The sequence below is a fragment of the Choloepus didactylus genome, chromosome 5 (genome assembly GCF_015220235.1).
Source record: "Choloepus didactylus isolate mChoDid1 chromosome 5, mChoDid1.pri, whole genome shotgun sequence".
Taxonomy (NCBI): Eukaryota; Metazoa; Chordata; class Mammalia; order Pilosa; family Megalonychidae; genus Choloepus; species Choloepus didactylus.
Genome location: NC_051311.1, coordinates 149,385,322 through 149,410,670, shown reverse-complemented (window position 1 = coordinate 149,410,670; position 25,349 = coordinate 149,385,322). Strand labels below are relative to the sequence as shown.

General features: G+C 39.9%; 1 protein-coding gene across 1 annotated transcript in view; it reads right to left on the bottom strand.

The window, feature by feature from the left end:
- Window positions 1-25,349, bottom strand: part of POU6F2 (POU class 6 homeobox 2) — a 510,083-nt gene that overhangs the window by 117,006 nt on the left and 367,728 nt on the right. The window contains exon 5 of the mRNA XM_037837121.1: window positions 15,446-15,819. Within this exon, the coding sequence (XP_037693049.1) occupies window positions 15,446-15,819 (374 nt within the window). The remainder of the gene's footprint in view (window positions 1-15,445; window positions 15,820-25,349) is intronic.

The window sequence follows — 25,349 nt, the reverse complement described above, 5'->3', positions numbered from 1 at the left end:
TTTGATTCCCGTTCTGCATGTAATCAATGTCAGGTCACCTCAAGTAAAACGAAAAGGAGGTTAAGTGGAAAAACCAAAAGCAAAAAGCCAAAGGAGCACAAAGCCCCAAACCTGCCAAGCCAGGTTTTAAAATCTCGCCAGTTTGAAATAGTACGTTCACTTGGATAAGAGAATATTTCTTGTTTCCTCCACACCCCCCGCCCCCCTCCCATTTGTTTGGTGCCTGATTTGTTTCTAGTTGCAGCAGGGAGGTCAGAGCCAGCCAGGAAAATGAATGGAACCAGCCTCCCACCGGGGCGCCTGGAGCGCGGGTGCTACGGATCAGCGTAAAGCCAAGCTCCCTTTCCCAGGCCTGGGCCGATGTAACTCACTGGAGTGGCAAATTACATCAGACCTACAGCTGTAACCCGACATTATGATTAATTTGATCAGTAATTTCTCCTGTTTTTCATTTTAATCGGTGTGACTATTCTGCTGTGGCAGGTCTTTCAGATCTAATTAAGATAAATTTCAGAGTAAAAGACTTGGCAGAATTTTCGAGTCAAATCCAGGCATCAAGTGTGAAGACCTGCAGCTCAGTCACCTTGGGTAGGGCGGCATGAGGCACTCTCACTCGGCAATAAGCCATTCACACTTAAGCAAATTCATAATCTCCAGCATTGCTTAGTCATTCTCTTAACGCGTCCCAGGCAGAAAAGGAAAGAAAGAAAAGCCCCAGACAATGTCATTTTCCCCCAATGCTCACACTCCACTGATGTGCCCAAATTACATGAATAACCCTATAAGTGAACACTTTAAGAATCCCTGATTTTGGTGTCTCTAAAAAAGATTTCAAATGAATACATGCATATGTGTATATTAAAATAAATGCACACATATTGATTGAATGCATGTTCATGTAGCCATGAAATTTTAAAGTCTAAACATATACACATATGTGCAAGTACACTGCCATACACGTATTTGACTGGGTTGGCAGGGTTTAAGAGTTCATATTCTGAAATTGTTTTCTTTTAGATCAACTCATGCATTTATTTAAGCATCCTAAGGCTAGTGGCTGATATTGTGCAAGTTCTGTTAGGTTTCTGTTCTTTGAAGATGAAGGAATTAATGAGGTTTTTATTTCCAGAGTCATCTAATGGGCAGGACCTGCCTGTCCAATCTGGTGTTGACAGACATTGAACAAGTATCAAGAATTTGCCTGGGTTACTGGATTCATGTGTCGCCTTGTAGGAAATACAAAATAATACGCAAAAAACTTCAAAAGGGCAGATGTTTTTGAGGAGTCTTGTTGAATTTTATCAAGAAAGTATTGTGTTTATGATGACAGCTCTGTTCCAATTATCATAAAGCAAATTCCCTAGTCTAACAGAAACAGTCATTTTGGAAGACAAACCTTTGGAGTAAAGATGTTTAATTCGAATGTCCTTTTGTAGAACAGATCAGTCCCTGGTTACCACTATAGAACCTGATGTCAGATAATAAGAACCACATTCTGTGTATGACCTATAAATTTTTTTCATGTAAGAATACTCTTATATTTGAACAATTAACCACCATCATCATCCACAACAGGGTTTGCTATGTTATACAGTCCCATGTTTCATCCTCTAGCTTTCCTTCTAGTGACATACACGACCCTAAACTTCCTCTTTCAACCATAATCACACCCATCTTTCAGTGTTGTAAGTTATCCTTACAATAATGCACCACCATTACCTCTAACCATTTCCAAACATTTACAATCAACCTTATTAAAAATTCTGTACAGAGTAAGCATCAGCTCCCCATTCTCTCCTCTCTTTCTATCTCCTGGTAACCCGTACTCTAGAATTCAGCTTCAAGAGTTTGCTCATTATCATTAGTTCATAATAGTGAGACCACACAATAATTTTCCTTTTGTGTCTGGCTTATTTCACTCAGCATATTGACCTCAAGATTCATCCTTTTTGTCACATGCATCAGGACTTCACTTCTTACAGCTGAATAATATTCCATTGTATGCATGTATCATATTTTGTTCATTCATTCATCAGTTGATGGGCACTTGGGTTGTTTCCCTCTTTTGGCAATTGTGAATAATGCTGCTATGAACATCAGTGTGCAAATGTCTGTTGGCATCCCTGCTTTCAGTTCTTTTGTATATAGGCCTAGTAGCTGGATTGCCAGATCATATGACAATTCTATACATAGCTTCCTGAGGAACTACCAAACTGTCTTCCACAGCGGCTACACCATTCTACATTCCCACCAGGAGTGAATAAGTTTTCCTATTTCTCCACATTCTCCCATCACCTGTAGCTTTCTGTTTGCTTGTTTTGTTTTGTTTTGTTTTTTGATACTGCCCATTCTAGTAGACATAAAATGATATCTCATTGAGGTTTTGATGTGCATTTCCCTAATAGCTAGTGATGTTGAGCATCTTTTCATGTGCTTGTTCAGCCATTTGTATTTCCTCTTTGGAAAAGTGTCTATTCAAGTCATTTGCTCATTTTAAAATTGGATTGTCTTTTTATTGTTGAGTTGAAAGACTTCTTTATATATTCTGGATATTAAACCCTTATTGGATATGTGGTTTCTAAATATTTTCTCCCATTGGGTAGGCTGCCTTTTCACTTTCTTGACAAAGTCCTTTGAAGCACAAAAATATTCAATTTTGAGGCAGTCTCATTTACATATTTCTTTTTTTGTTGCTGTGCTTTAGGAGTAAGGTCTAAGAAACCACCTCCTACCACCAGATCTTGATGATGCTTCCCTCCATTTTCTTCTAGGAGTTTTATGGTCCTAGCTCTTATATTTATGACCTACACATATTGAGGTTGACTTTGCTACTGGTTTGCATGTATCTTGGCTTTTGCTCCTGAAAAAGAGTTACGATGCGGTGGTGTAAGAGAAGACTCCATGCCCCCTTGTAAGGCAGATAGTCTCCAGTGTGCTTTCTTTGTGCAAAAGGTGATGGAAACTTAGACTTAGGTAGGTGTGATGTTAACCGTCATACTGCAAGACAATCCTAGGCTTAAAAGTTAGAATGAGACCTTTGACTTCTCACAGGTATCCCTCAGCTATCTCAGCTTGAGTTGAGTTGGTGGTTGGAGACCACTGTAAACTCTGTACTTGGAAACACTTTCTGTAAAACTAGAATATTTACGAAAGAAAGAGAAGAATGTGTGGCCATGTCCATCCCGCCCTCGCCCTCATACCTTGTAGTTACTGATTCTTGAGCAGTGTTACATTTAGATAAGGAGCGAGAAGAAAGACTCAAGCCTCAAGGAAGGTCAGGCAGATGGGAAGTGGGTGACTTCTCTCCAGACAGTCTTATCTACCTCCACCCTCACCTGCAAGCTAAAGAAATCATTATGGACTTAAAACCAGATTGCCTGACAAAGGTGGAAATCCCATAATGAAACAGGAAAGGAGGCAGATTAGCAAGCAAACATGGTTTTGATGTCAGAGTTCAGTTTGAATCTTGCCTGTTCCAGGTACTTACACTTAATTTCCTCCTCTGTGAAATGGAGCTGATGGACTTTGAAGGTTTGTTGACTAGAGCTTTGCTGGTCAAGGTGTGGCCCCACACCAGTAGCATCAGTATCACCTGGGAGCTGGTTAGCATGGAGAATCTGCTACCCTAGTCCTTCTGAATCAGAACCTGCATTTATCAATGCCCCAGGCGATTCCCGGTTGCTCTTAGTTGAGACAACATCTAGCAGCAATCTGGGCATCTAATGAGCTCTCAATCAGTAGCAGTTCTTGTTTTGAAAGGATATGAAAAGACTGTTTTCTCTATTAGATGTTGAGTGTCAGATATGCATTACAATGTTTCTACAAATATTGGCTAATAACCCAGCTTCAGAGTTTAGGAGAGGTTTGAATGGATAAAAAAAGTACAGATATATTTGTTTTTCACTCCCTGATGGGATAAGAATCTGGGGAGGGGTGAGGCAGAAATTAACGCAGGTTCATTCTTTTTAGAAATTGAAACCTGGTCTTATTATCATAAAAGTAAGGTCAGTACCAAAGCATGCAACACTTTAGGGTGACAAATATTTTATGAGAACAAAGGGTAAGAATTTGCTCTTTTAGAAATGAATTAATTGAAAGCCTATTTACAAGATCATAGGCAGTTGTCCTCAACTTTGGCTGCACCCTGTAATCACCTGGGGGGGTTAAAAAAATGCTGATGCCCACTCTATGCCCCATCAAGGACTCAATCAGAATCTCTGGAGTGGGGGGCCAGGCCACGTGTTGTAAAAAAAAAAAAAAAATTCAGATGACTGCAATATGTAGCCAAGTTTGAAACCCACTTGCACAGAGTTTGGAAATTTTCTCTTGAAAAAGAAAACAAAGGAATTGAAGAGGGGCATGGGAACAGCTTCAGCTGTGTGGATACTGGATGGCTAGTGAGATGAGAGGACTCTCGTTAGACCGCGGCGGGGGTCAGGCAGGGAGGTGGAATGAGGGGCCCTAGTGGCCCAGAAAGTGTTGGATTATATGCAGTTCTTCCTTTTTGGTATGAAGATACCTCACTGACAATGAAAAGAGTGTGTGGGTTGTGTCTTGAAGATGCTAACAATGTGTTCAGTGTGATAGGTACACACGCAGGGAAGTTGGAAAATTCCCCATTTTTGCTTTCTGCTTTGTCCAGGTGGGTTTTGGTTTTAACTCCAAATTGGTCAGATTCCTTCTCTGGGGTGCAGAGTTCTGGAGGTGATAACTACTTCAAGGAATGTTAATTTTTAGAATCTTGGACAGCAGTACAAGATGATTTTCCCTCTGATTTAAAAAGTAAAAGTTTTCAAGCCAACCAAACCTGGAGAACTGGAAAACTGGAGAAATTCCTTGGGGGAACCCTTGAGAGTTTGGGGGGCACCCTTATCCTCTCTGAACCCTTAAATGTCGCTTTGTTCTCTTTAAATGCCACATTCACAACCTTACAATGGGAAAACAGAGCATTCACCTCCTCACAGAGAGGCTAGCTTCTGGGAGATATGGAGTCCATCTGAGAAAAAGAAGGGGATCCCTTACTTTATCTCTTTTTTAAAAAATGACCTTAAATAGTTTCTGGTGTAGAAAACTAAGTGGCAGTGCTGGGCTAGGCCACATCCAACTACAGTTCTGACAAACTGTGTGTGTCTGGAAGAGATGCATTGATCAGAGCCCAAATGGGCCTCCAGACACAGAGCCCTCGTGCAGAGAATGGAGCTGTCTGCATACAAATGCAGGGAACTTCTTGCACCTCTGCCTCTAGCTTTGGCTTCGTGGCCATCCCCACAGAGGCCAAGGACGCGGAATTGCCCTTTCGAGCCAACCGCCTCTCCAAGCGGCCCCTGAACCTTCGCCATGTGGGTTTTACTTATGCGTGAAAGAAGAGACTCTGGAACTGGAATTCTCCATGTGGCACTTTTCTCTGCCCTTGCAGAGGCCCCAGTAACTGCTTTTGGAGCCAGAATGCCCAATTTAGTTCTTAACAGTGGAGGCTGAAGGAGAAGGAAAACATCAGTGCCTCTGAAGGTCCATTTTTATTTATTTTTTAACAGGAAATGGAAAGAGAGCCAGGGCAGAAGCATTATAACTAAGCTAGTACCCCACAGGCTTGGAGTTTTGATATCCTGGTTCTCTCGAGGACTGAGTCATGGCTCGCCATACAGACTTCAGACTGACATGCCTTATTGTTTGGAATCTAAACTCTTCTTTAAAGCACAGAGGTGGAGAATGAGGTAGTCAGGGTACTGGTGAATCTCCTGACCACTGGAAAATTCGTCAGCCGAAAGGTGAGGAGTGGGTAGTTGAGAAGAGGAGGCAACGTGCTCTCTCCCAGGCCTGCCGATGCCGAGGGTTCACCTGGGGCTCAGGGGCCCCGCAGCACCTGCCTGTCACTTCTGCATGCCCTGGCCTGGAGAAGAATATCTCCAGATACCCTGGTGTGATCAGGAGAAATAAGGGGCAGTGGAGAAGGAGGGCCATCTGAAGAGGAAGGTCTCCAAGACCTTGGCTGGCATGAGGGGCAGCTCAGCACATCTTCCCTTATTTTTTTTTTTTAACCAAGTGTTCTTGCTCATTGCCATCTGTAAGAACCATCTCTGGTTTTGGCTTCTCCCACTTTTGCTTTGATTTTGAGTTTCTCCTTTCCCCCGCCCCATCTTTCTGTACTTTCCCTTCTTAACTGCCCAGCCCATCAGATTCGGTCAGTAGATTATTGAGTGATGTTCTAGGTAAGGAGATGGAAGGATATTTTAGTTGTGTTGACCCTACAACTAAAAGAGAAGGGAGACTTAGAGCAGTGGTTCCCAAAAGATTTTTCATGGGATGTTAATTAGTATTATAAGGAAAAAAAGAGTCCAGTGGTTACATAATTTTGGGAATTTCTTGGATAAATGAAGTTAATTAGACATCTCTACTGCAGGATGTCTTTTAGCTTTCAGTATTCTAATACTTATTGGGAAATATCTAGGAGTGGCATACAGTGTGAGCATTTATTTTTAGAATTTATTTACTTATTTATACCATGGAATCAGTTGTCAATAAAATTTCTTTGCACTAGTGTTTTGTGGAAGACACTTTGGGAAATATTTGCCTTAGAAAATGCTAGCTGCCAAATATAGAAATATGAAGATATGTTTTATCAACTTCCAAAATGAACATTTCAGAGGCAGTGGAATATAAATGGGGACACTTTGAAGTCAGACAGACCAGATATGGAATCTGGAATCCCAATTTGATCATTATTAGTGATGTCAACAAAGAAGTTGCTTCAACTTTCTGAGACTGTTTCAACATAATTTTTGCCTCTTATGGGTGTTGTGAAGTGAAAATGAAAGATTGAAGCACTTAGCACAAACCTATAGTGATCATTTGATAAACAATAGTGATTATAATGATTAGAACTGTGATCCTATGAGGCCAATGTATGAAATAAAGTATATAAAAATGCTCTTTCTAAATTCCAAACCACACTGTGGATATTGGCCATATTATATTCCATTATCAGAGTATTTCCTGAGTATTGCATATGTGATGGAGGTTATGGTGTTGTACATATAAGGTCCTTTCTTTCTAAATAATTCAAATCACATTACTTGTGCTATTTCATAAATAGAATATGGAGCTGGAAAGGACTTAGACCATCTACTCTAAACTTCTCATGGAATAAGGGACACAATGAGTCCCAGAGAGACAGCTGGTTAAGTTGCAGAACTGGGACCAACAAGTTTCTTCTTCTTTACCCACACATTAAAACCCACAGATTTGGGAATTAAGAGAGAAAAATATTTTCTGGGTTCTTAATAACATTGGTGGAGATATTCTGCCAATTGAAGTGAAAATTCTTTAAGATTACATGGTTGGGGAATGTAGGTCCTTAACACATCTACAATTCTCTCTCCGAGTAGGTCCTCAGCCCATCTATAATTCTCTCTCCCAGTTTCAAGCCCACAGAGGAGCCACATGGCTCTGAGGCTTTTGCGTAGGTTTGTCCTGGGCTGGGCTCCGTACAAACCGCCATCTGCTAAGACCCCTATCCTCAGAAATCCTCTTTACCTCAGTAGCAGCTGGCTTCCCTCCTCCTCTCTCTGACCCAGGATGACTCTACAAAACTCATGCAGGATCATTAAGCTCATTCTAGTTAACATGCACTTTTCCAAAGTTTATAATGCATAATTTTATTGAGTATATGTTCATTTTTATATTTCCATGTCTATTTGCTGTTTTGTCTAACTTTGAGTTGGTCCATTTGTCTCATGTTTCCTTAGGTTATAATATCTACAGTCAAGGAGGAAAACAAGGCAGGCAGGATACTAATATTTTTTGAGTGCCAGCTATCTAGTAGGAACCTCATTAGATGCTGTCGCGTAAATCTCATTTAATCCTCACACTAACCTTTCAGCTCATGAGACAGATCTGTCTGCTTCTAGGGCCCTTGCCCCCTCTAGGACACCACATTGTCTGTTCTGCAAGCCTTCCCCAGGACCACATGCATACTGTAGGTGCTCAATAAATGCTTCCTTTATGATCTGGAAAATATCCACCTACAAGTCTATACTTTGGAAGACGATTTAAAAGGCAGGGAGAATTTTTCTCAATTCTAGTGTGGGAAACTGAGGCTAAGAGATGAGGGTTAATACTTGATTATCAAAGTACCAGAATAATGTATTAAATCCAATATAAATACTGGCTGTTTTGCTGGTTCAGAGCAAAGTGCCAGCCAGTACATTTTAGGTGTCTCAAATTACCACTAAAACCTGCATTTATTGTGGCCTCTCTCTTTCTCTAAGCCCACTTGGCAGGTGAACTCACTGCCCTGCCCCCTACGTGGGATCTGACTCCCAGGGATGTGAATCCCCTGGCAACATGGGACATGACTCCTGGGGATGAGCCTGGACCCATCACTGTGTGACTGAGAAAATCTTCTTGACTAAAAGGAGGAAGCAAAATGAAACAAAATAAAGTTTCAGTGGTTGAGAGATTTCAAATGGAATTGAGAGGTCCCTCTGGAGGGCATTCTCATGCACTATATAGATATTCCCTTTTTTAGTGTACTAGAATAGCTAGAAGAAAATACGTGAAACTGTCAAATTGCAACCCAGTAAACTTGACTCTTGAAAATGACTGTATAACTATGTAGCTTACAAGGGGTGACAGTGTGATTGTGAAAGCCTTGTGGATCACACTCCCTTTATCCAGTATATGGACAGATGAGTACAAAAATGGGGACAAAAACTAAATGAAAAATAGGGTGGGATGGGGGGGATGGAATGCTTTGAGTGTTCTTTTTTACTTTTATTTTTATTCTTATTTTTATTTTTTTGGAGTAATGAAAATATTCAAAAACTGATTGTGGTGATGAATGCACAACTATATGATGGTACTGTGAACAGCTGATTGTACACTGTGGATCACTGTATGGTATGTGAACATCTCTATAAAACTGAATTTAATTAAAAAAAAAGTAGGGGAAGAAAAGCAGACTACCAAACAGCATGTGCATATTTATAAAATATGACAATATGAACAGCAGATATCTCTGGATATTGTTATGATGGGTGCTTTGATTTTCTCGTTGGGTTTTACAGATTTGTATAATAAACATGTATATCTGTTGTGATCTGAAAAAAAGACAAATGTTACATTAAACAATTAAAAAGAAAAAAAAAGCAAAAAACAGAAGACAAAATCTGCATCTATGCACATGGCAGCATTCTGAACTAGACTTAGGGATTAGCTCATCAGCCACCATCTAACAGAGAGCAGCAGTACGGCAGATGGACCACGGATCTGTCCACCGTCATGACGAGAGTGGTTATAACTTGTCTCTTTCAAATGCTGCAAGAATATTTCTACCCCCTTTTGAGCCTGACACACTTTCCATCTATCACTACTTGGCACGAGCTCCCACATTCAGTGGTGTGAACTTGCCGCCTGCGTTGTTTAACCCCTTTCTACATGATTTGACTAATCTACAGAGCAGTGCCCAGAAATGCTAAATGTAGACAATGACAAAGAAGCACCCACAGTATATAACAATATTCTTGGTAAACTAATTTTTCCCCCTGCCACTCTCAAAGCAATATAAACTTTGTTGTTCCTCCTGGATCTCAAATGCTTGCAATAAATTCTTTGAAATGTCAGTAATGTTGAACTGAGGTTTTTTCCTAAGGAGACCTTTTTTCTTTCATGAAAGGAAAAATTGTCCCTTGCAGAGTAGATGGGTAAATGTGTTTTGTTTATTTTATTCAGTGCCTAATACAGTTGGGTAAAGGGATTTCCATTTATCAACAGGCACCTTGCTGAACCATGAATGAAGCTCTCAATGTATCCGATGATAGTATAAACAGAAATAAATTGATACACTTTCATCTCTTTAGTATAATTAACACTTGCCTAGCAAATTTATAGCACACAAAGCATTTTCATTGGTGTACCATATTTAATCATGTAATAACTCTCTGAGTTTAGATGGAGTTTCTTATGGATGATGACGTTTTCTTTAGTTCTTTAGCCTAAGAGGAAGCCTTGTCCACCTGCGTAGACTCTTTTAAAGTTTTTAAAAGGTTCTCATGGCCTGACTGCTCTGGGAGAATGCTGCCAACATAGCAATACCTAATTCTATCATTTTCACCAAATTTACTCAATTTCATCGAACCACAAATTAATTCAGTGAAAATCATCAGCCAAATGGTTATTTGATTGTCATAAAATTTTGATTCATTAAAAATGATTTGTTTTCTTAGAACTGTGCAATAACATAGTTGAGGAAGATAGGTTTCCATCCCAATCCATTATCTGCCACAGACTTGTTTGTCTACTAGGCAAAATTTGGTGGGATTTTCAAGTTCAAGTAGAAAGTGGACAGCCTGCCACAGACTGTGGAGAATATTTTGTAACTAAAGCATTTACACAGTTAGTAGCAATGCCACAGCAAGGGTGAAGCAAGTGAGGTATTCAACTTATGCACAAAACTTAAGGGTGTGCTCCAAAACGTAGTACTCAAGATGAATAACATTCTAATGAAATATTTTAAAAAGTCAAAGTTAATGCAAAAAACCCATGATGAACAAAATATCAAAATTTTAAATAAAGATAAGATCAGTAACCGTGTTGAGCTATCTTGGAGTCTGAAGCCAAAGGAAAAGTCAGAAATATTGATATTTTGTGAATTGTGAATTTTTGGCATTAATTTCAATTTTTAAAAATATTACAAAATACAATAGGGTGGTATATGGGAATCCTGTGTTTTATGCACGATTGTTCTGTAAACTCACAACTTCTCTAATAAAGAAAAAAATTATCTATCTTGATTACTATGTTTTGGGGCAAACACTGAAATTTTGCCCCAGAGGCAAGTGCTCCTCTCACCTCGGTCATAGTTAAGAGAACTCGACAATGTGGTTCAGTCTTGGGTGGGTGTAGACGTCTGAGCTCCGAAAGAATTTACAATAATTATATCTGCCTAGTACTCCCACTGCTAGGGGTTTGTAATATAAAATCCTAAATATAACTGGAGGAATTCTAGAAAGTGTTTCATTTACCCCACTCCCTTTATAGTTATAAAGATGTAGTTCCACAAAGCCTTGGGGGAATATCATGTGAAATGGATCAAAACTAACAGCTAGAGTTGGGTCTGGGTCCAGATCTTTCCTATAGGAGGCACCTGTGACTGGAGACCATCTGCTTTCAAGAGGATGAAAGTCACATAGGATGAACAACTCCCCAGGATTTGGGGCTATTTGTTTTAAAAAGTGACAACGTACCACCCTCCCCCATCAAGCATTCACTTTGGAACTTAGTCCTGAGAAGTCTGCCAGTGGGAAAGCATCCCCAGGGAGAAGATCAGGAGTGTGGCAGAGGCGGCAGCTGGATGCTACTTATTCCAACATACCTGAGTGGTAACAAGACCTTTACATTCGCAAATGCATGCAGTGGAGAACACATTTTATACTATTCCGCATGCAACTTCACCTCTGAAGAGGTAACCTTGTCTCTCATAACTCACACTGGTGCAGCCAGCTTTCTCTCCCCTACCTGCTTCCACTGCTCTCTCCCTCTGTTATTTATTAAAATGTGCAATACAACAAGAAAAAGAAAAGATTATCTTGCTTCCCGCTATGCAAGATGGTACGCAGCAGGCTGAGGTTAAATGCAGTATTTGGTTCCTTAACCTTCTCTAATGTGCAGGTGGGGAAAAGCAATCTGGGAGCAGAGCCCACGGCACTGACTCTTGGAGGATAAGAATGGACTTTAATTTGGACTCACTGGCTAAGATAAAACCTGCTTCTGCTATCATTATCCCACTTATGTTTGTCTCCACTCTCTCTCTCCTCTGCCACCCAGCCGAGTGGGAAGAAATTAACCTGACCTTGAGGAATACTCAGAAGTGCTTCAGGGCCAGCTGGTTTTCAATAACCAATAAAATTCCAGAGACCTACCAACATTTAGATCAAAGGTTCAGGACTGAAAAGGACCTTACAAATCGTATGGACCAATTCACATTTAACAGACAAGGAAAACAAAAGCAGGGTGCAAAAGTGCCTCGTCCAAAGTTCAGAGCTCACTGGTGGCAGAATCAGAACTAGAATGAGGCCTCAAAGTTCCACAAGCTTCTCCAGCTGGCCTTGTCTTCCCATATGCCTAGCCATGCCCAGCTCACCCCCGTATAACTCACAAGGGAGCAAATGAATGTTAGCACTTTCACAGAATGTTCTGCATTTCCCCAGTGCAAATAAACATTCTCAAGAAAAGCCTTCTCAAAGGTCACAGAAAGGAGGCATTTATGTCACTATGTTTGTGTTTATAGGATCTCTATCCAAATCTAGATTATATATTGAAATTAAATGTGCATTCTTTTCTCTATCCAGGGCTGATTAGATCACATCTTTCCCTCCACAAAGTTTGCTTCTATTTACGTTTCTGACTTGCTCCCATTGGACACACTGGACATTTCCAGTTTTAGATTCTGGCACAGCCTGTGGCACAGGTTAGAGCAAAAATAAGGAATACAAGAGCTGAATTCAGCTCACAGATGCATTTTGTTTGTCCCACACACAGTTTTCAAAAACTTGATCTTGAGTTTTAAACTCAAGCCTACTTTACTTATTTACACTAACTGAAGACATTTGTGCTTGCAACCCGTTTAGAACTTCTGTCCTCCTTCTTTCCGGGTGAGAAAGAAGTCGTGGGAGACAGTTCTTGAGTCTCAAAGGAGAATCTAAAGACAGGCCTCCCGGGGCTGCTTCGGGTACTCAACATAGAATATCAGCCCTCTGTAACCCCAAGCAACCAAAATTAATAAAAAATTATTCCCCTAGCTGAACTTCTCTGAAGTGATAATTCTATAGACTCATTTCTATCTTGAAAACAACCACCTGGTTTTGTAAATGCAATCCATTTCATGGAATTGAGTAAAGAAAAGGGAAATAAAATTATATTGCAATATTACATAAAAATCTGAAAAGAACTGTTTGGAGAATTTCAGTCTAGAAAGTTATTACCCTCCAGCAATATTAATTTTGTTTTTTGCATCTAGAGAAACCACCTCACCCAAATATATCTACACAAGCTCCTTTGATTTATTATTTTTCTTTCCTGAAAACGTGACAGCATCTATACAGTTCTAGAAATAATTGTTATCCTTCAAAGTTATTTTTAAAAACAACGCAACCTTTTGAATTACTGGCTTTCCCTGACAATTTAAGTTGCATAGTTTTAATATCTCTCAGATAGATTTTGAATAATGTAAAAAGATAAAGCCCACATGAAATTCAAGAATTATACAATGAAATTTAAGCTGTCATATATGAATTTAGTTGATCTTTATTCCCTTAATAGTCTTCAAATAAAAATACTTTATTCTAGTTCATAAAGATCATTACCTTTGAGAGCTCAATATCTTTGCAGTTCTTTTTAATAGTTTTCTTTTGTAAGAAGTTCAAACATCCCATCATCCACAAACTCAAAAACCCTGTGGCTCTTACAGAAAAAAATATATTTTAAAACCACGGAATTCTGCCTTTCCTTTACACATGCCTGAAGTAAAGGAAAAAAATTCCTTTTGTTCTTTCTGACATTGATTTATTCAAAATTAGTTTCATATCTACCATGTAATATTAAAAAAAAATTTATCCAATCATTCCTTTGGTGGTCATTCTTTGATCCACAAAGGAAGCTAGAGTAGTAGCTTCTCATTGAATTGATTAAAGTTACTAACTAAATTCCAATAGTGCAAAATTTGAATATTCTCTCAGAGTTATAGAGAAGAAAATGGATCTCTGAGGTTTCATTTACTGCAGAAACAAAACAAAACAAAATAGCCCCTGGATTTCCAGGAGAGTCATTTGGATGAATCTTCGGAAATTCTCCTAAGAGATTTCCCTAAGGCTGAGTAGTCACTTCATCTAATCACCTGTTAATACTCATTCACCTGGGCTTGTCTAGGCTGGGCTCTCACTGATCAGGAAATAAAAGATGCTGACAGCGTTCAGGGAAGGCTAACGTTTTCATAGCTCAAAACTCTTCTCGAAGGAAAGAACACTGGACTCTATGCAACAACTGGGGACCAAGCTAAGTAACCTCATCCCTCAAGGCAGAGCAATTTTTTTTTCTTTTTTTTTTTTTTTGGCAATTTTACCTCTTTTGGTGTCTCAGCTACAGGAAGTGTTTAATCACTTGGTGTATGCATGCATCTGGTTTAACCACTCTTAAAATGCATTATTCTTTGGAATAATAGTTGAGTTTTAAATGCTAAAAATGTTAGGATTGCTATAATCATGCATTTTGTAAATTCGATTATACATGCGCTTTTGGTAAATGTTATGTGTACAATGAGGGTTTTTTACTGTGTTCATTTCAGTTCCGTGGCAGAGGTGTTCAGTCGTCTCTAGCTTGTGAGATTTGTAAAAATATATCCTTAACCCTGACTCAGGAAAATGTTCAGATTGAAAGCAGCCAGGGTCCAAGTGCCCCAGAAAATGAAATTATCCATTTCACCCAAATGTTTTAATTTCTGGGAAAATTTTGGGCTATTGTTGAGAATCCAAGGACTTTGTCACATTAACAGACAAACAGAAACTGTACTACTATGTACATGAAATCACCTGGAATGTCAATGGGGAAAACACCATTATGTTAGTCAAACAATGGGTGGCTTGACTGAACTATTAATTTGTAGATCTGAGGTAGTGATATCACAGTCGTTACATTTTGAAGCTAATTTCTTTTAAAGGTATCAACTTTAAAGTTATGTATTCCTGAATTTCCCTATGCCTTTCTCTTCAGTGGTAGATTAAAGAAGAGCTTTCATGATTAGCCTGAAATGTCTATTTTGATGCCCTTAGTCATACAGGAATAAACTAAATATTTGGAACCTATATTATTTCATAAATGCATATTTGTTGAGGCTCTCCACATTAATTGAGAATACTTGTTAGTATATGGAGTAATGGTTGGAATCTGGGACATAAGACTGGGGCTAAATTTCTTTATCCTCCAAACCCCAGAGAGTCTTTAGAAAAACAGAAACAAAAGAGCACAAAGTACTTAAGGTAAGACACTGTTGTATTCATAATCTAGAGAAATAACCACCATGTCTCATGGACAGTCTGTGCAGTTCTCCACGGGGCTACAAAACTGTGCTAGTAATAATTTTAATTGCATGCTATCTTCGCTGCCTTCAAAAAGTATCATAAAATGGAATTATTACACGCTACAAGTGCACTTAGAGTGCTGGCCTTTCGCAGGAGGAAACAGATAACATTTATCCTTTGGAGGGCAACTTCAACGGGCTTCTATTTGTTTTGTTTACATGCATCCCAGTTGCCTGCTTTGCTTCCTCTTCCTTAGGTCTGAGAGATTAATTTGAATTAGATGCTACAGAACTGGATGCTAAATTTTGCTCTTGGGGCAACCCAATCCTAAATCAAGGTCCTCTGTGCTGCCGGGGTGGGAGGGGGGTGCATACCTGCAGAGGGTTGGGTGGCGTGAGTGGCGACGGAAGGCCCTGTCCTGGGGACTGACTGGGCTTCTGAGGGGGGCTTGAGCTCGGCTGGGTTGGAGACTGTTGGTTCTGGGTCTGCGGATGGGGGTGGGATGGAGGCTGCTGGGGCTGAGGAGCCTGTTGCAGTTGAGCCGGAGGCGCTGGCAGCTGCTGGGAGGCGGGTGGTGGCTGCTGGGGCGGCGTGGGCTGGGGATGCGGCGGCTGCGGTTGCGGGGGCGCTTGCGGGGTTGGCTGCGGGTGCTGGCTGGCTGGCTGCGGGGGTGGTCCTGGCTGCTGCTGCTGCTGGAGCTGCTGGAGCTGCTGGAGCTGTTGTAGTTGGGAGTTCAGGGATGAGGTAGCTAGAAGGAAAGAAAGCGAATGTGGAGTTGACATCAACGTGATAAAACATCGTGCTGTGCGTTTGCTAGCATGTCCTGTGCAAGCTAAGGAGGGTGTCCTTTAGAAAATTTTGCCCTCTTACCCTGACGCTCTTTGGTTTTTAAGGGGGCTTCCAGGAACAAGGAGAAATAAAACCACTTCTTAGGGAAGTTTTTAAATTTAAGGAGGACAAGACGGTAACATATCAGGCATCATTTTTACAGGTTTTGAACAGTAGAAGCCAATGGTTTTGGGGGGTGGGTACTGAGAATGGAGATTATCTCTAAGTACTTTCTTTCTCTCTTGCTTTCTATACTGCTTCGGAAATATGCTCATGATTTTGAAATTCGATTGACAGTTTTAAAGTTCAGCCAGCCTAATTCTTTTGGCAAGTGATCTCCTGGAGTTAAGAACAGAAAATGAAATTGTGGTACCCTTCTCATCAATACAAATGGTGTCGTTTTCACTATCTACTTCAGACCTCCAGCACTTTGCTTAGACATGTTAGTTTCAAATTTCTACAGGTTTTTTTTTTTTTTTTTTTTTAATTTAAAGATAGTACATGTTTCTCAGTTTTGCTGAGTCAAAAGCCTGAGTCTGAATTTTTTGCCTGCTGATCAAAGAGACAGGGTACCCCAAACCTGAAGGTTTACAGTAGGTGATGAGACATGGCTGTGAACTGCACATCATTGTATTTTTTCACTGCAGTAGTTAAACTCATTGACCTCAAGGGCAGGCAAGGAACTGACAGAATGAAATCATCTTTGAAGATTTTCTTGTTATATGAAAAGTAAGAACTGGTGGGAACAGCTGTCTTGGCACTGAGCGTGCTGAATTTTGTTTTCATGTGCCCATGTAGCACTGAACAATTTCTACAACTGGAAGACACTTTGCTTGACTAAAGAGTGATCTAGAGAAAATTACTGCTGAAAACCAAGGTCACTTTCTTCTTTCCTGAATTTCAATCTAAGAAGGTTTCTAACAAGCCCAATAGTAAATACAATAATCAATGTTGAACTCACAAGCTTTGGCTGTAATGTTTTCCTGCTCTTTGCTACCTAGAATCAGTTAACACTTCCAAAGGCAGTAATTCTTGTTTGCAACATTAAACTAGTCCCCATTTTAGAAAATGCTTTTTCTTTTTAAATCAAGAGGTTCAGTAAAGTGACATATGATATACCTGCATTCACACAACAAATGTGTTCTTGAAAAATATGTGTACATTAAATCATATGTTGAGGGCACCTGAAGAACTTTCTCTATAAGGAAATCAACTAGAGACTATTTTCGTAAAGTTAAGAATCTTTTTGTAAAAGTTATTGAACATTTGATAGGCAAATGTGCCAGGTAATGTGTGGTATTTTAAAAAAGAAAACAAGGTGCTTACAATCAATTTGGGGAGATAACACAAACTCACAACAAGCAATCAGGTTTGTGGGATCTGTTACAGAGTCCTGTTCATGTTGATTGATTAAATGGTCAACAGTGTGGAACTGACCAAAAGGGCTAGGAGGATCAAGAAAGGGAGTTACTGATTGAGACAGTGTTCAGGGAGGATGTGGGATGTGAGCAAAGAGGGTTCAGGAGAGTGAATTCCATGCCTCAGAAGGGAAGAAGGACAAAACATTCCAGGCTGGGCAACACCAGACGGACAGCATGGCTGGGGTGATGCTTCTGAGGGACAGTGTGGACAATGGACTGCCTGGGAGAGAGGCTCTGGGAAGTTTTGAATGACTTTATACCCTAGAGAAAGTAGAGAGCCCATCTGGTGAAAGTGGTGGAAAGATGGATCCTTCCCAATGAACTTTTGCTATAAACCAGATTCTGAACATACAATTAGGTCTGTTTAAAGAAGGGTGTAGATGTATTGGTGAAATGATTGCTTGACAGTTCTCAGGGGTACCAAATACAAATTCTGTGCTCTCAGGTACCCTGTAGGGCTTCCATGTTGAACTACTTGGGATAGGCACATCCTCACTGGGCTACTGAATTAAGTCTATTCATATTTAGTCCAGTTGCGTGAAGGGTAGAAAATACCCCATCACCATCCCCCTTATTGCAAGTTTAAGAGGAAAGCCTAGTTTTGCCATTCTCTCCCTCCCTACTTCTATTGTACAACAACACATTTTATTGAGGGTCTTGGAGTCCAGCTCCATTCTGACCTCCCAGGATCTTCTGCAATCTGGAGGGTCCTGGGGGAGTGGAGGTTGCCCTCTCCTTTGGGCGAGAGTTACCTGATTGCATCTGGCCTCTTGCCTGATTCAAATCAAGCCTGACCTGATTTCCTTCAGGTGGGGGCACATAAGTCAGTGCTTATTTTCATGGTTGACTTAAATACCATACTGTTTCTTTTTGGTTAGAAAAGTATTTATCTCAATCAGCATTTAGAAACAGGAAAGACTGGGGAATATTGGCAGATAGATATTGGCAGACGGGTAGGTGCAGCAGACCCTAACTTACTAATGAGACACAGTCCCAAATGTGTCTTAGTTCCTTTATGTCTGTGAGTTAACATTGCTTGGATATTTCTTTCCCATAATAGCAGCTTGTCTGGAAAGGCATAAATGTAATTTAAATTCCTTTGAATTACATATACTAATTTGGCATCTGCAAGTAAAAAATGATGGAAAATAAAATATGTTCAGATATATACTAGATGCAAAGAAAAGCCTGAGAAAATTGTATACAAATGTGACTCTGGTCTTAAAAAGGCCAAAAGGCACCTATACAATAGCATGAAATGAAAGCAAAAAATTGCCAAAATATGGAGCATCTAAATGGCTTGTTGTACAAAGCATACTGAAATACGGACACAGAAGGATGAAAATGTAAGATAGATGAAGTTAAGAAGGTTCAAGGATGGATTTGAACTACAGAGAATGTTTGCAGATAAAATGATGTTTGTTGGGTAAAACTCTGACCCTATGCATGGAAGATTAAAAGATTTTACTTTCTTCGCTGGTATTTATGTCCTTTCATGATTGTTTCCTTTATGCTCAGTTAGTATACTTTACACAGGCTGATGTAAAATTTAACTACAATAACAGCAGGCATGAAAGAAAAAGAGATGCCCAGAAATTTACGATAGGGTATTTGAGTTTTTAAACCTCACAACTCTGAAGAAGACACACAAAATAAAATGTCATCAAACTTTGAATTTCCAAGAGAGAAGAGAGCACTTTAGCAAAACTAGTGGCTTGAAACCTCCCAAAGAAATAATTTAATATTACTGAGGGGTAGCCAAGATCTACATTTCTCCATTTGTTCAGTTTCTGTATGTCACCTGTAAATTAGAAACAATTTCTCATTTTGGAACTTGGTTAAAGATTTCCTAGGTAATCCACACACTAAATAGAACCATGCCACCACAGATATCAGAACTCTATTAGATGGGATTCACATAAGATTACTTTCAGGGCAGGGGAGTGGGAATTCAAATGTGTCTTAAACTTAGCAAGACATTTGAAATGCCTTAGGGTTCACTGAAAGCAAAATGGTACTCAAATGCTAAAGGAACTGTGATTCTTAGCAACACCCTCATCTCCCTTATGCTGAAGTACAAGATCATGCTATTATAATAACTGTAGTCAGAGTCTCAATCTCAGAATTTTCTTGGACTGTTCGGGTTCAGGCACATTTGGGCATGGCTGACAAACTGGTGGTTTGGGTCTCATATTTCTGGTGGGAAGGAGCACAAGCTATGTCCACTTCTGATGTTCACATACCTCTGGGTATGTGTGAAAAACTAGAGTAGCCTCAGGAGAGATGTTTACAAAGGAAAGTGGACCCGCTCTAAGGAGGAAGTGGCAGGGTCTTATCACTGCAAGTGACCAAGAAACCTGAAAAGAGCCTGGTGGTAAAGATTATTCAAACCCACCCTTAGCCCAGTCCCCCAGTGCAAGCCTGGTGCTAGGGAGAGAATGAGCACCAAGTGAAAACAAAAAAAGCAGCCTTGGAAGTATTACACTAAGTGAAAGGAGCCAATCACAAAGCACCACATGTTATTTGATTCCTTTATATGAACTATAAAAGAGGTAAATCTATAGTGACAGAAAGCAAATAAGTTGTTGCTTAGGGCTGGGAGTGGGGGAACTGTAGAATAACGGCTAACGGGTTTGGAGTTTCCATTTGGGGTGATGAAAAAGTTCTGGAACTAGAGAGAGTGATGGCTGCACAACATTGGGTATGTACTTCATGCCAATGTATTGTACATTTTAAAATGGTTAAAATGGTGAATTTTATGTTATGTGTATTTTACCACAATTTTTAAAAAAAGAACTGTTTCTCTACAGTCACATTTTAGGGACCAAGCTACATGGCTTTGGGATGCCACAATGGAAAGGGGTGATCATTCTCCACTCTGCTTAGCTTTGCAGTCCTGAGGGCTCGGGGAGACCCACCAAGGGCTGTGCCCGGGGAGGTGGTGGCAGTGGAGACATAAGCAGAGCAGTGGGGATGAAACGCAGTGCGCCCCTTGAGAGGGTTAGTGGGCTTACTATCAAGGTGGATCTTGACATTCTAATCGCATGCAGACACCCCTGTGGTTTCTGGAAATGGTTGGAAAACAGTTGGTTGGGAGCTGGACACTCTGTGAGCAGGCAGAAGATAGAGTCATGAAAATTTGGATTAAAAATAAGAAATTGGTCCATAGTTTGGAAAGTATTTTCATTTATATGATTAAATGACCTCTTTAAGATCAACATGTGGGTTGGTGATGTCTCCGCCATGTTATACATTTAGAACATGGGCTCAGAAAGGTGAAGTGAGCTAGCCAAGTTGACATAGCTATTTAGTGCTAGGGAGGACTGCATGTTAGGTCTGCTGTTTCCCAAACCCTCTTGACTTAACAGAATTACTTGTACAGACAGGGCGAACTATCTGCCCCAAAGGTTTGAACAAGGAGATGTACTCATTTATGGAGGGAAGCTCTCCACAGCTCTGTCTCTTGAGAAGAGGTGGTGTGGCTCTCCATAGCCGAATTTGAAGGGTGTCTGCTCAGTGATAAATTGTTCAGCTCCTGGGTAATGTGTACCTCTTTCCTGCTGAAGGCAAAACATTTTTTAAGGCCTGTTGATATGAAGTGTAAATGTGGGTTTTGAGGATAAAGATGTAAACTGGAGTATTAGCCACAAATTATTATAAGGAACAGAAACATGGGGGCACAGGCAGGGATGGTGAGAATTATGAGTGGATGGGAGGTGGGAAAGGAACATGGCGTGTGTCTTCATGTCACAGGTTTCTTGAAGGTAAGAGAATGTTTCCACAATGCTTAGACATAGGGTGGCAGTGATATAGTACTCAGCCTTGGTGACCTTTTAAGAAAATCCTTAACTGAGTAGGGCATCAGCTTATCTTGTTCATGGAACCCATGACACGTTATCTCTAGAGTATTGTTGGGGTGGCAGCCAAGAGTTCTTCAGCTGGATTTGGCCACAACTGGGGGCAGCAAGTCACAGATCAGTCCCAGCCTTATAGTCACTGGGCCCATGGGCTGTGGAATAGGAAACCAACACCCCCTGATGGAGACTTTGCCTTCCTAACTCTGTATTATTGCTCACATTTTTTGCCCACTGAAATCTCTAGAAGAACAAAAAAAATGGAATATACAACAATCCTACAGAGTGAATTTGAGTTTATAAAATTGGACATTCACACATATCCCTTAAGTAATAAACACCTAAGACAGTGGATCCAAATATGTCAGTCATGAACCCTTTCCTTCATTAAAGGTAGTGCCAGCTTTCAGTGGCAATAGCTGGAAAATGGCATGTCAGAGTCCAGGGATTTTGAAAAAGTGCAGAAGGTCAAAACTTTTTGGGATCAGGATGTGCCTCAAAGACCATGATGTGTAACAATCTCACATATGATAGGTGTTATCAGTTCCAGAAATATGGCTGCATGAATCCTTACTCTGTCTGTTGCTTCTTTGGCATTTAAAGCAGAGATCCCAGGGGAAAGCAAAGAGGAGAATTCTTCCAGTGAAAATATTCCCACGAATGCCCCTGCTTTTATTGCTTTAACCACCCAAGTTTCTTTCTTAGATTAGTTGTTTTCACCTACCTCAGAAGCCCATCTCAAATTGTAAATCACCTGGGAAACTTGTTAGACACTTAGATTCTTTAAAAAAAAAAAGTAGATTAAAAAAGCTGGGCAGTCCACAACTTCACTCAAATTCAGAGAGCTCTCGATCATTCTTCTGAGTACTTTATTAACAAATATGAGAGAAGTAACAACATGAAAAATTTCCTAGACATTTTTAGAAAGCCTGCAGATGAAACAAAAAGATGAATAAAATAAACAGAAAAATAACTGTGGTGGAAAAAGGGATAATTAAGGAAAAGAAGAGAACTTCTAAAAAATACTTAGAAAATTTTCTAAAAACACTATATTTATAAGAACAGGGTGCTAGGAAAAAGGAATAGTTAGAAAACAAGAAAAAGTTGGAAACTAAAAATGTGATAAATGAAACAAAGGATCATTAGAGAGTTTGGAAGATAAAATGGAAAAGAAAGGCAAGGATATATGGAAAATGGGAAAGAGAAAAAAAAGCTACTTGAGGATTAATAAAAAGATCCAATATTGACTAATAGGGAACTAACAGGGATTCTAGAAAGAGAAAAGGGTGGGAGGTGGGGTCCTGGGAAAAGGAGAAGAAATCATCAAAGAAATAGAAAGTTTTTCAATTTAAAGTACTTACTGAGTGCCAATCGAGGTGAAAGAAAAAAGACATACACCTAGATACTTCCCCCACAGAACTTCAGAATACCAAGACAAAGATCCTTAAAAACCCTAAAAGATTTCAGAGAGAGAGATTAAACTGGCATCACACCTTTCACTAAAAACTAGAAAGCTAAAAACAGTGGAGGAATGCCTTCAAAGTTCTGAAGGAAAATGAGCTTCAACCTAGAACTCTATTGCTAGCTGTGCTGGTTTGGATGTATTATGTCCCCCAAAACACCATTATCTTTGATGCAGTCTTGTGTGGGTAGGAAACATATTGGTGTTGATTGGGTTGGACACTTTTGATTGGATATTTCCGTGGAGATGTGATCACTCAACTATGGGCGAGATCTTTCACTGGATAATTTCCACGGAGGTGTGGCCCCACCCATTCAGCATGGACCTTGATTAGTTTACTGGAACACTACGTAAGCTTGCTACAGCCAAGAGGGACACTTTGAAGAATGCACAGGAGCTGAGAGAGGAGCTGCAGATGAGAGACAGTTTGAAGAGGGCTGTTGAAAGCAGACTTTTGCTCTAAAGAAGCTCTGAGAAGAAATATGCCCCAAGAGCAACTAAGAGTGATATTTTTGAGGAACTGCAGCCTAGAGAGGAACGTCCTGGGAGAAAGCCATTTTGAAACCAGAACTCTGGAGCAGATGCCAGCCACGTGCCTTCCCAGCTAACAGAGGTTTTCCGGACACCATTGGCCATCCTCCAGTGAAGGTACCCAATTGTCAATGAGCTACCTTGGAAACTTTATGGCCTTAAGACTGTAACTGTGTAACCAAACAAACCCCTTTTATAAAAGCCAATCCATTTCTGGTATTTTGCATAACAGGCAGCATTAGCAAACTGGAACACTAGCTAAACTAACCAGCAGGGCAAGAGCAGAATAAGGCCCATTTTGGAACTTGCAAAAGCATCTTATCTCTACATACTTCTTCTTAAGAAGCTGAGTAGATACTCCAGTAAAATAATGTGGTGAACCAACAAGGAGGACAACTTTAGATCCAGGAAAAAGTGTGTTATCCAGGAGAGTAACACAAGGGGGCCTCGCTCTGACAGCTGTCCAGCAATTCTAGAGATCAACCATTCTAGATTGGAGCAACAGAAAAAGAAGGGATTCCATAGATGTGATACAATAGTTGAGATTTTGGACAAATTTGGGAATATGGGAAAAAAATGAAAAGAAACCAAAACTTCAGGAAAAACAAAGATGCCTGTGAAAGTGACAATCCAGAAATAAAGCAGTTGTTTCAAATCAGAAAAAGAAGTCACTGAGTTCCAAGAAGAAAAACAGAATGGATTTGAAGTGATAGAAGAAGTTAGAGGATGGTAGCCATTTACTAAAGAAAATTGAGTGGATACCTATTTCTTCTCACAATTTTAAAAAGGGTGGGCAATAAGAAACTATAGGAAAAACAAACAATGTAAGAAACAATATATTGCTTTATAAGAAACAAACAACATAACCCAATTATGCAAAAAAAATGTGATGTGATTTTGAGCACTTAGTGAAGTATGAAAGGATAATCCATCTGAATATTCTCTTTGAGTAGCAGTAAAGTCCAGACTGAGAAGGATATTTGATCACAGCATATTCTTTGGCTCTTCAGAAAGTAATATTTACATAGACATAATAAGGTAAAGAGTATTTACTGGCTTTCAATTTTTTTGAAGCAACCTATAAACAAAGCATGAAAGATTTAATGAGAATATAAACACTTCCTTGACAATGTGGAAGTGCAAGGCTGATGGAAGGGTGGAGGAGAAGTGAGGATGCCTCTGTAGTTGACAGAACAAGAAATGGGTTTAAGTATGCTATTTAAGATTACAAAGTTAACTAAAAATATTTCTCTACTTCTATTGGGAGGATGAAGGAAGAGAAGGTCAGAGATGTGAGTTATATCCTCATACACCATGGCAGGAAGTGAGCAGTGAATAAGTAAAATTAATAAATCAGGAAGCAGAGGTAGATGGATAGTATTTAGAAACATGGAGACAACCCCATAAGGCCTAAAACCAGAAATAGAAGTATAGCTGAGAACTGGGCTTTTCTTCATTAAATTGATTTTTAACCACATGCACTGATATAATGTAAAAAAAAAATTCAGTTTCAAATTTTTTGCCACATCTTGTTTGATAATAGCTAATTCTTATGTGTCAGGCACTGTGCTAAGCCTTTGACATTAATTTTCTCAACCGGGCTTCTTAACAACCTTATAAAGTGACCTCATGTGGAGTCTCCAAAAAGAGGACCCTGAGTCAAGGATTAGAGGGCAAGGGTTCCTAGGAGAAATCAATAAGAGATTAAGGAAAGCAGTATCGGGAAGGGGAAGAAGTCAAGCAAGGGTGAGATTTCAGGTGAGTTCCCTGCCTCATCCCAATCCCAGGGAGCTCTGAAGCATAAATTGCACCTCAGAGTTTATCCTGTCTTGAAGTTCTCCTTCTGTTTTCTTCCTTCACCAGTGAGTCAACATATAAGGTTTTAACATATTAATAGAAAGTAAGTGTCCACCAGAAGCAGGTGGGAGCATAAATTCGAGACACTTCTGGCTCTCCATAATGGGGGAACATCTTCAGTGCCCAAGAACCAAAGTACTTATTAAGAATCAAATGCAGTATTTTTAAAGTTACTATCAGCGGGCAATTTATACTGTACAGAAGACCACACTAAGATTCTCTTAATATGGAAATTTCCCTCAGAGTGAGAAGATACGAATTTCTGTGGAGCTTGGCTATAACGGGTTGGCCAAAGGACAATCACATCAGGTCCTGTTGACCATAT